Source organism: Cervus canadensis, chromosome 27 (assembly GCF_019320065.1).
Source record: "Cervus canadensis isolate Bull #8, Minnesota chromosome 27, ASM1932006v1, whole genome shotgun sequence".
In the NCBI taxonomy this organism is placed as follows: domain Eukaryota; kingdom Metazoa; phylum Chordata; class Mammalia; order Artiodactyla; family Cervidae; genus Cervus; species Cervus canadensis.
In genome coordinates this window covers 1,235,961-1,247,538 of record NC_057412.1, presented here as the reverse complement: position 1 = coordinate 1,247,538, position 11,578 = coordinate 1,235,961, and the positions used below count along the sequence as shown (strand labels likewise).

Here is an 11,578-nt window from a genome sequence, read left to right as displayed (position 1 = left end):
AATTGGCCGCTGCGCCTCCTCCCGAGGCATGCTGGGAGCCTGGAGGACTAGTGAGGAGGAGTTGAGAGAACGGAGCGGACGCCATGGCGACCAACATCGAGCAGATTTTTAGGTCTTTCGTGGTCAGTAAATTCCGGGAAATTCAACAGGAGCTTTCAAGGTAAGCGCTCCTCAGACTCTTCTGCTCCCAAAGGACCCCTGGGACCCCACGGGGCCCTCCATGGAACCTTTCTTCAGAGACGCTGTCGTTGCTCGTCTCAGGCCCGGCTACAGCCCCGCCTGGGCCTGGGATCCATTTTCCGGCCCCCCCACCCCCATCCGCTCCCTCCCTTCCCGGCGAGGAACTTCGCCCTTTCCGAGGTAATCCCAGGGGCTCTCTTCTAGAACCGATTTAAGATGCTCAGCCTTCTCTCCTGTTTGGGCATCCTCTACCGTCTAGCTACTGTAGGCCTGCTTGTCCACCAGGGATGGGCCTAGTTCCTTCCTCAGCTCTGCCGCCGCGCTTCCCCTCCCCCCCTCTCCGCCTCCGCGGATTTCGCCGGCCGGTGTCTTTGACCGCAAAGGGGTCCAACGGCCGTTTCTTGAGTAATCTTAAATACGCTTTATTATTGCAAGCTTCGGACTCCTTGGGGGTCGGGATCTTTTGATAAGATTATTTGGGTTCTAATGTCCTGTGGCTTCCACCAGGTAGCATTCTAAATAGTCTGGTAGATTAGAAATTTAAATTAAAACAGTTCAAGTTAACGTTAGCTATTGTGACAGAATATTCGAGGCGAGGATGGAAGGAAACTTTGAATTACTAGTAATTACTCAATTTAGCAAGTGGAAAGTGGGGTTCGTGTGTTGGTCTAAATATTCTTGCTCTCTCTGCCCCAATTGACATATTTGACCAACACGCTATTTTTGTCATCGCTACTAGTTTACCCTTGGTTCCACACAATTTGATTGGGAAGAGACTTTCAAAGAAATAGTTGCTTACTCAGAAAGGAAAATCGCGTGGGTCATGTTGTTTAGTGGTTGTCTTTTTGTATTTTTACTTTGTATAACGTAAACATTTGTTCCGAGTTCAAATGCATTGTTAGTTGTGTTTTAAAAGTTGAGAGCTAGAATCAGACGTGAGGTGAATTTGAAAATTAGCCGGAAAGGCAGTTGTAAACTGAACGCTTCAATTAACATAAGGTTATGGGGCAATGATAGAGATTTGCTGGAATTCTTTGCGTGATACATTTTTTTAAAGTGGGAAATATATCTATTCATTGATTTAGTTGCTTTTTGAAATTTTGTCATATGCTAGTTATTTTTAGGATGGTGAGAAACGACCTGAGCTAAGGGGATAGAATTTTCCTGGAAACTTTTTAATAGTTGCATGCAATAAGTAGTTGTGTTTTCTAGTTGTAATGTCTTGTTTCTGTACCTTTTAAAAATTAGGTTTTGTATTAGAAGTTTTATTGTTATAGAAGGTTTAGAAAAAATAGAGAAACGAATTTTAAAACACGTAGTTATTGATCTTTATGTTCTTTCGTTTTTTTTCCTTGTGCATACAGATGCACGTGTTTTGTGAAATGTGATCATCTTGTTTTGTGTTGGTTGGTTTTTTTCACCTGTATATTGTGAACTTTTATCATGGTTTCAGTAGGCTTTGGAATATTTTTCCGGGCTCCATAGAATTCTGTTTATTGTAGAATTGTGTTGATATTTTAGGTGCCTTGAAATTTCCACCCTTTTTCAGTAGTTGAATGAACATCCCGATAACTTTAAGATGATTATTTTCTTATAGACTGCCTGGTTTTGTTTTTTTTAATCCCTACTTCTCTGGTTTTTAAATCCGTGGATTTTTTACTAAGGTAAGCACAGTGTAAGTGGTTAGGAAAAATGTAAAGAAAGTCCAGGAAGAAAGTCTAAAAAGAAAATTAGATAAAGCAGTGTATTACTAGAGGAATATTCAGCTTCTTTTCAGGTAATTTATGCATTATCAGTGTCAAAATTATTTGCTATTTTAGTGAGCCGTAGTTTTTTTTTTTCTTCTTATTTTTTTATGTGTATTGGTTTGAGTGAGGAGACGGATACTTAAATAGTTTTAAGTTTTTATATATAGATGGTGAGGAGGAAGAGCTCTGGTTTTGAATGCCAGCTTTACCTCTTAATAGATGTGTAACCTTTAACTAGGTTTTTTTTTTTTTTTTTTTTTGGTCTTCTCTGGGCCTCATTTTCCTCTTTGAAAAATCAGAACAATAGTGCTGATTTCAGAGTTTGTGGGGATAAATGAGTTCAGAAATGTAGATCCATGTGACCCTAGTTAATAGTTAATAAATGTTAAATAATATTTATTGTATGATTCATTGTATTTGAAAACCAAATAATCTTTAGTAACATGGAAAGCTATTAAATTTTTTTGTTAGTTAAGACTTAAGTTACATTAAGTCACAGGTGCTTTTAAAGTATTTTTTGAAACAGTTCTGTAAATTTGTAAAAAATAATGCAAGTGACAAAGATGATACATAAAAATGTATCATCTGTCAAGATTTTTCTGTCCCTGTGAATTGAAAATACGATAAGTGATTCATTCATTTGCTTTTACTATAAATGAATTTGGTTTACATGATTTTGGTAACTGGGTGAAATATAAGTGTATTTTTTCTTTTCAACATTGTGGCATTTCAGTAACTGAACAGTCTCAACCTGATCTGAAGCTACCAGTTATACTTTTGACTAAATGTGGCTAAATTTGTGTTCCTTCATATTGTTGATGGTGATTGTGATCCATCCAGAGGTGTAGCTTTATTGTCACTATAGCATTTACCATGTTAGGTAATGTGTTTTTCTTTGGTTTTGTGGTGATCTTAGTAATTTTTTTCCCCTGAAAGAAATATGCTGGCTGGGGAGTATTTTTTTTTGTTTTAAAAAGAGTTTGGAAACCTGTTTTAAAGATTTTCTTAACTTTTAACACTTCTGAGTTAATTTAAGAAATTGTTTGAAAATAAAAATGTGCCAACTGTAAGTAGTTAAGGAAGCACCGTTGATGGGAAAATGGGGAATATCATCCAGAATTAAATACAAAATGGTGAAATGTACGAATAATATGAAGTTTTTTTTTTAATAAGTTGAGTTACAAGTATTTATATGTCATGATAGAATTATTAACGAACCTTGATAACTTTTCTTCTCAAGTGGAAGGAGTGAAGGACAGCTCAATGGTGAAACAAACACACCTATTGAAGGAAACCAGGCAGGTGATGCCGCTGCCTCTGCCAGGAGCCTACCAAATGAAGACATAGTTCAGAAGATAGAGGAAGTACTTTCTGGGGTCTTAGATACAGAATTACGATATAAGCCAGGTAAGTTGGAGATAATTACCTATCTTGAAAGCTAAATTTTTAAAAATAGTTAATAGTTAAATAATAGTATTTCTTGATTGCAGGGTATTTAAGATGTTCATTAGATCTAAAACATCAGTAAGTTGAATTTTTAATTTAACTGATTTACTGAAGACTGTTTTTGCTTATGTCCATTTTTTGAAAATACAGTTGGACTTGTTTCCTTTACTGGTGGAACATAACTGTATTTAGCTCAGTCTTGTAGTGCCTTAGTGCCAGGATTTTGAATATGGATTTTCATTGAAAAATTGTGTAAATGTCAAGTTTTGGAAGGTACAGGAGTCTGGACCAAATTGTAATGATTTTAAAACCCTGGGAAGTTTTATTTTAAAGCTCAAGCTTAGAGATTACCTTGTTTTTGCATCTACTTTTAAAGGTGTAATAAATGGGGAGGAAGCATTGCTGCATATTGAGCATTTGGGGAATTGATTAAATAGTTGGTGCTTAGAAATGAGTTATGATCAAGCATCTTTTATTTTTGGAAATGGAGACATTTTATGGATTTTTTTTTTTTTTAGAATAGAGTGTGGCTTAAAAAATAGTATAGACTGTTTAGATTCATGACTTCAGCAACTTTTGTTGAAGTATAATGTAGTTTGGTACATAAGATAAATGATAAGTAGAAAATGATTAGTTTTGCTTTGAAACAGGTCTTGTCATGTGTTGATTCACTTTTCCCATAATCTTGATGACCTGGATTTCTGATGATCTTTTTCTGAGATCACTAAGGTTTATCAGATTTGATACTGGCATTAGAGTAAATCTCATCTAGTAATAAAGTAGAAGCCATTTTTTGGTTTAGATGAGTAATGAAAGGAAGAGGTGTTACTTTTATTAGAATGCAGCATGAGTGAAAATTTGGGTTCTATGTTTTGCGTTTGTTGCTCAGACCTTTGCATTCTTTTTTTTTTTTTCTTTGCATTCTTTATAAAAGCATTCCCTAGCATTTGCTGAGGGTTTACTTGATGCCAGGTGTTATTCAATGTACTTTGCATGTTTTAACTCAGTTTGTCCTCTGCCTGTGAAAGACAGTGTCAGCAATTGAGTGGTGCATTGATTCAGTATGCAAAAGCAGACAGTCTGTTCTAAAGTCGGTGCCACATTGTTTCCTGTATAAGTAAATAGGGGTTATGAAATAGTCACAAAAATTATTCAGTATATGTATTTTTAGGAATTCTAATAGTTCATAACATGAAAGATGTTCATCTGTAAGTGTAGTTTAAAAATAACTTGTATTTTGAGAAATGGAGAAAATAATTGTTTTTAATGAACTCAGAAATAATACATTTTAATGTAATTCTAAAAACTTCTGTAATAAAGAACTTATTTTTAACCCTGGCTTTAGTTGTAGAAGTAGTATTGCAAAGGTGCCAGTCTTCAGATAGCTGGTTTATGGAAAATTATTTAACAGGAGATGTTTTATGGTATCTTAACATGGAATATAAGGTATTGTTTATTTGATTGATCAAAATCTATCTTGGGGAATATTTGACATAATTAATTTTCTTTAATTTCAGACTTGAAGGAGGCATCCAGAAAAAGTAGATGTGTGTCTGTCCAAACAGATCCTACTGATGAGATTCCTACCAAAAAGTCGAAGAAGCATAAAAAGCACAAAAATAAAAAGAAGAAAAAGAAGAAAGAAAAGGAGAAAAAGTATAAAAGACAGTCAGAAGAATCGGAGTCAAAGCCGAAATCACATCACGATGGGAACATAGAATCGGATTCCTTTTTGAAGTTTGATTCTGAACCTTCAGAGCTGGCACTGGAGCATCCTGTGAGAGCGTTTGGCCTGTCTGACACCAGTGAGTGTCCCGCAGTTGGGCTTGAACATCCTGTGGTTTCGATGGAGGTCTCAGAGCCACACACCTTAGAAACTCTGAAGCCAGCTGCAAAACATACAGAACTGTCAGTTGCATCTGCATCAGTAGTCTTAGTGCAGTCAGAGCAGTCTGTGGCAGTAATGCTGGAACCATCCACAACAAAGATTCTGGATTCCTTTGCAACAGCACCAGTGCCTACTACAACAGTAGTGCTAAAGTCATCTGAGCCAGTGGTAACAATGTCAGTGGAGTGTCAGATGAAATCTGTGCAGAAATCTTTGGAGAGCACACCTCCAGAGCCATCAAAGATCATGTTGCTAGAGCTATCAGAAACTCTTGTGTCATCAGAGACACCTACTGAGGTGCACCCTGAGCCAAGCACGTCAACAACAATGGATTTTCCAGAGTCGTCAGCAACTGAAGTGCTAAGATTGCCAGAGCAGCCTGTAGAAGGACCATCAGAGATTGCAGATTCATCCATGACACGACCGCAGGAGATGCTGGAGCTGCCCAAGACCACAGCGTTGGAGCTGCAGGAGTCGTCGGTGGCCTCAGTGATGGAGTTGCCGGGGCCACCTGCGACCTCCATGCCGGAGTTGCAGGGGCCCCCTGTGACTCCAGTGCTGGAGTTACCTGGGCCCTCTGCTACCCCGGCACCAGAGTTGCCAGGGCCCCTTTCTACCCCAGTGCCTGAGTTGCTAGGGCCCCCTGCAACAGCAGTGCCTGAGTTGGCGGGGCCCTCTGTGACATCAGTGCCAGAGTTGTCACAGGAATTGTCAGGGCTTCCAGCACCATCCATGGGGTTGGAGCCACCACAGGAGGTACCAGAGCCACCTGTGATGGCACAGGAGTTACCAGGGCTGCCTGTGGTGACAACAGCAGTAGAGTTGCCAGGGCAGCCTGTGGTAACAGTAGCAATGGAGTTGACCGAACAACCTGTGACGACGACAGAGTTGGAGCAGCCTGTGGGGATGACAGCGGTGGAACATCCTGGGCAGCCTGAGGTGACAACGGCAACAGGGTTGCTGGGGCAGCCTGAGGCAGCAATGGTGCTGGAGTTGCCAGGACAGCCGGTGGCAACGACAGCGCTGGAGTTGTCAGGGCAGCCTTCGGTGACTGGGGTGCCAGAGTTGCCAGGGCTGCCTTCGGCAACTAGGGCGCTGGAGTTGTCGGGGCAGCCTGTGGCAGCTGGGGCACTGGAGTTGCCTGGGCAGCTCATGGCAGCTGGGGCACTGGAGTTCTCGGGGCAGTCTGGGGCAGCTGGAGCCCTGGAGCTTCTGGGGCAGCCTTTGGCAACAGGGGTGCTGGAGTTGCCAGGGCAACCTGGGGCGCCAGAGTTGCCTGGGCAGCCTGTGGCAACTGTGGCGCTGGAGATCTCTGTTCAGTCTGTGGTGACAACGGAGCTGTCAACGATGACCGTGTCGCAGTCCCTGGAGGTGCCCTCGACGACAGCGCTGGAGTCCTATAATACGGTAGCACAGGAGCTGCCTACTACATTAGTGGGGGAGACTTCTGTAACAGTAGGAGTGGATCCCTTGATGGCCCAAGAATCCCATATGTTAGCTTCTAACACCATGGAGACCCATATGTTAGCATCCAACACCATGGACTCCCAAATGCTAGCGTCCAACACCATGGACTCTCAAATGCTAGCATCCAACACCATGGACTCCCAGATGTTAGCCTCTAGCACCATGGACTCCCAGATGTTAGCAACCAGCTCCATGGACTCCCAGATGTTAGCAACCAGCTCCATGGACTCCCAGATGTTAGCAACCAGCTCCATGGACTCTCAGATGTTAGCAACCAGCTCCATGGACTCCCAGATGTTAGCAACCAGCTCCATGGACTCCCAGATGTTAGCAACCAGCTCCATGGACTCCCAGATGTTAGCAACCAGCTCCATGGACTCCCAGATGTTAGCAACCAGCTCCATGGACTCCCAGATGTTAGCAACCAGCACCATGGACTCCCAGATGTTAGCCACTAGCTCTATGGACTCCCAGATGTTAGCATCTGGCACTATGGACTCTCAGATGTTAGCTTCTGGCTCCATGGATGCTCAGATGTTAGCGTCTGGTACCATGGATGCCCAGATGTTAGCATCTAGTACCCAAGATTCTGCTATGTTGGGTTCAAAATCTCCTGATCCCTACAGGTTAGCTCAGGATCCTTACAGATTAGCTCAGGATCCGTATAGGTTAGGTCATGACCCTTACAGGCTAGGTCATGATGCCTACAGGTTAGGGCAGGACCCCTATAGATTAGGCCATGATCCCTACAGACTAACTCCTGATCCCTATAGGATGTCACCTAGACCCTATAGGATAGCACCCAGGTCCTATAGAATAGCTCCCAGGCCATATAGGTTAGCACCTAGACCCCTGATGTTAGCATCTAGACGTTCTATGATGATGTCCTATGCTGCAGAACGTTCCATGATGTCATCTTATGAACGCTCTATGATGTCTTATGAGCGGTCTATGATGTCCCCTATGGCTGAGCGCTCTATGATGTCAGCCTACGAGCGCTCTATGATGTCAGCCTATGAGCGCTCTATGATGTCCCCTATGGCTGAGCGCTCCATGATGTCAGCTTATGAACGCTCTATGATGTCAGCCTACGAGCGCTCCATGATGTCCCCAATGGCTGACCGATCTATGATGTCCATGGGTGCTGACCGGTCTATGATGTCGTCATACTCTGCTGCTGACCGGTCTATGATGTCATCGTACTCTGCAGCTGACCGATCTATGATGTCATCTTATACTGCTGATCGTTCAATGATGTCTATGGCAGCTGATTCTTACACCGATTCTTATACTGATACATACACGGAGGCATATATGGTGCCACCTTTGCCTCCTGAAGAGCCTCCAACAATGCCACCATTGCCACCTGAAGAGCCACCAATGACACCACCATTGCCTCCTGAGGAGCCACCAGAAGGTCCAGCGTTAGCCACTGAGCAGTCAGCATTAACAGCTGAAAATACATGGTCTGCTGAAGTGTCAGCATTACCTCCTGAAGAGTCTGTATCGCTGCCTGAACCTCCTGTGAGTCAAAGTGAGATTGCGGAGCCTTTGGCAGTGACTGCTAATTATTCAGTGTCAGCATCAGAGGCTGCCGTGACTGTTCCAGAACCACCGCTAGAGCCAGAGTCTTCAGTTATGTCAACACCTGTAGAGTCTGCTGCTGTAGCAGAAGAGCATGAAATTGTTGCAGAGAGACCAGTGACTTACATGGTGTCTGAAACTCCCACAACAGCAGCTGAACCAACTGTGTTAACATCAGAGCCTTCTGTTATGTCAGAGACAGCAGAAACTTACAATTCCATGAGGGCTTCAGGACAGACTGCCTCAGAGGTATCTATGTCCCTGCTGGAGCCAGCAGTACCTATTGCAGAACCATCACAGAGTACTGGAGATCTGCCAACCATGGCTGTCTTAGAGCCGCCATCTGTGGCTGTTTCAGAGCATCTAGCTGGGACTGTTTCAGAGACATCAACCATGGCTGTCCCAGAGCCACAGGCTGAGGCTGTCCTAGACCCTCCAGCTGCGGCTGTCCAGGACCCTCCAGCTGTGGCTGTCCTGGACCCACCAGCTGAGGCTGTCCCAGAGTCCCTGGCCTTGTCTGAGCCAGAGCATGTTACCATTCCTTTGCCAGTTGTTTCTGCCCTGGAGCCTACTGTGCCTATCCTGGAACCAGTGGTGTCCATCCTTCAACCTAATATGATTGTTTCAGAACCATCTAGTTGTGTCCCAGAGTCCACTGTGACAATTTCAGAGCCTCCTGTCACTGTCTCAGAGCAGACTCAAGTAATACCAACTGAGACAGTTGTAGAGTCTACACCAGTAATGTTAGAGTCTAGTGTTATAAAAGGAATGAATTTACTATCTGGTGATCAAAATATTGCTTCAGAGATTGGCATGCAGGAGATAGCCATGCATTCAGATGAAGAGCCACATGCTGAAGGACTCCTGAAGAGTGGCTCTAACGAAACTGGAAATTGTATAAATACAGACCTTAATATAAATAATCACTTAATTGCTCAAGAGATGGAACGTAGCACAGTGTCTGCTTCCAGCACTGGCGCTGTTGGTGAAATTGGTGAAGAGACAATTTTGCCTACTAGTGAGACTAAACAATGCACAGTATTGGATACCTGTCCTAGTGTGGGTGAAACTGAGCTAGGAGGAACTCTGTCTTCTATTGGTCCCCTTGTCCTTGAACCTGAAGCAGTGGGAACTGGTAAGGATCTTGAATTTGGCACAGCATCTGCTCTCAGTTTAGTTAGTAAATATGATGTTGAAGTATCTTTAACTACTCAAGATACTGAACATGACATGGTAATTTCCACCAGCCCCAGTGGTGGTAGTGAAGCTGACATAGAGGGACCTTTGCCTGCTAAAGACATTCATCCTGATTTACCTAATAATTTTATCAATAAGGATGCAGAAGGATCATTACCTGTACAGGAGAGTGATCAGATGTTAGCAGCTGCTGTCAGTCCTAAAGAAAGTAGTGGAGAAGATAAAGAAGTATCTCTCTCTACTAAAGAGATAGTGTCTGATTCAGGATTTCCTGCCAGCATTGATGATATTAATGAAGCTGATTTAGTGAGACCATTACTTCCTAAGGACATGGAACGTCTTACAAGCCTTAGGGCTGGTATTGAAGGACCTTTACTTTCGAGTGAGGTGGAACGGGATAAATCTGCTGCCAGTCCAGTTGTAATTAGTATACCAGAAAGAGCTTCAGAGTCGTCTTCAGAGGAAAAAGATGATTATGAAATTTTTGTAAAAGTTAAGGACACACATGAAAAAAGCAAGAAAAATAAGAACCGTGACAAAGGCGAGAAAGAGAAGAAAAGAGACTCTTCATTAAGATCGAGAAGTAAACGTTCCAAGTCTTCTGAACACAAATCGCGAAAGCGCACCAGTGAATCTCGTTCTAGGGCAAGGAAGAGGTCATCTAAGTCCAAGTCTCATCGGTCTCAAACACGTTCACGGTCACGATCAAGACGCAGGAGGAGGAGCAGCAGGTCAAGATCAAAGTCTAGAGGAAGGCGATCTGTATCAAAAGAGAAGCGCAAAAGATCTCCAAAGCACAGATCCAAGTCCAGGGAAAGAAAAAGAAAAAGATCAAGCTCCAGGGATAACCGGAAAACAGGTAGAGCTCGAAGTCGCACCCCAAGTCGTCGGAGCCGGAGTCACACTCCAAGTCGTAGGAGAAGATCCAGATCCGGGGGGAGAAGGAGCTTTAGCATTTCCCCGAGCCGACGGAGTCGGACCCCAAGTCGACGGAGCCGCACCCCTAGCAGACGGAGTCGGACCCCGAGTCGACGGAGCCGTACCCCGAGCCGGCGGAGCCGTACCCCGAGCCGACGGAGCCGTACCCCGAGCCGTCGGAGAAGATCAAGATCTGTGGTAAGAAGACGAAGCTTCAGTATATCACCAGTCAGATTACGGCGATCACGAACACCCTTGAGAAGAAGGTTTAGCAGGTCTCCAATCCGTCGCAAACGATCCAGGTCTTCAGAAAGAGGCAGATCACCTAAACGTCTCACAGATTTGAGTGAGTCATTTAAAAGTTTAATGGTATTAAAGAATGATTTAAATCTGAATTTTTTTCTGTGAGTTTAATGAAATATCAGGGGTTATTGGTTTAGGATAAATATTTCTATCTTTAAGTTTTTGTAATTAGCTTCTGTTTAGAAAATGTGGGAATAAGTACATTTATAATTAGCTTTAAAAGACTTGCTTTGGAGTCCATTAGAACCAAAATATTTCCATACTTTAATGTTTTCTTTCTGCTTGAACCATATACCATAACTAAAAATGGCAAGTAGAAGTTAAGTGTTGTTACTGTAATTATTCCAACATAGGATCTTGCAAATAAGCCTAAAGTCAAACATTTCTTTTTTAAATAGTTACATGTCTTAAAATGGCTTAAAATTTAACAGAACTGTTAAATGTTTGTGAAAATATTTGATTGGTATAATGGGTAATGTAAGTGAGTAGGGAAATTTGCAGTGGGGAGTTAGTGATTTCAGTCTGCCTTACTTTTACAAAATGAAGTGTTCTAATATCTCCTGGTTTTTTAAATGTGCAGAGGTGGCTAAAACTTGATGGATACTGTATGACTACTGTTAATAATAATGGATAATTTGTCATTGTCCCAGTAGATTGGACATTTCCAGGTCAGAGTAGTCTAAAGAAAAAGCCCTTGACAACCCTAAGGGAGAATGATTCAGTTCAACAGATGGTTTTTGAGTTCTTTTTTATTAAAAAAAACATAAAGATTACGAGCTAGTACAAGAGACACAGATAAAATGCATGTATGTCTCTTTTACCAAGTAGTGAAACTGCCTAAGAGCAG

At 42.6% G+C, this 11,578-nt stretch overlaps 1 protein-coding gene across 5 annotated transcripts in view; it reads left to right on the top strand.

Annotated features, from left to right (window-relative positions):
• The first annotated feature begins 2 nt into the window (after positions 1–2).
• SON (SON DNA and RNA binding protein) overlaps positions 3–11,578 on the top strand; it is a 30,324-nt gene continuing 18,748 nt past the window's right edge. For all 5 annotated transcript variants that reach the window (XM_043448773.1, XM_043448774.1, XM_043448775.1 and 2 more), the window contains exons 1-3: positions 3–160; positions 3,169–3,335; positions 4,892–10,774. In XM_043448773.1, the coding sequence (XP_043304708.1) occupies positions 84–160; positions 3,169–3,335; positions 4,892–10,774 (6,127 nt within the window). In that variant the 5' untranslated portion in view covers positions 3–83. The remainder of the gene's footprint in view (positions 161–3,168; positions 3,336–4,891; positions 10,775–11,578) is intronic.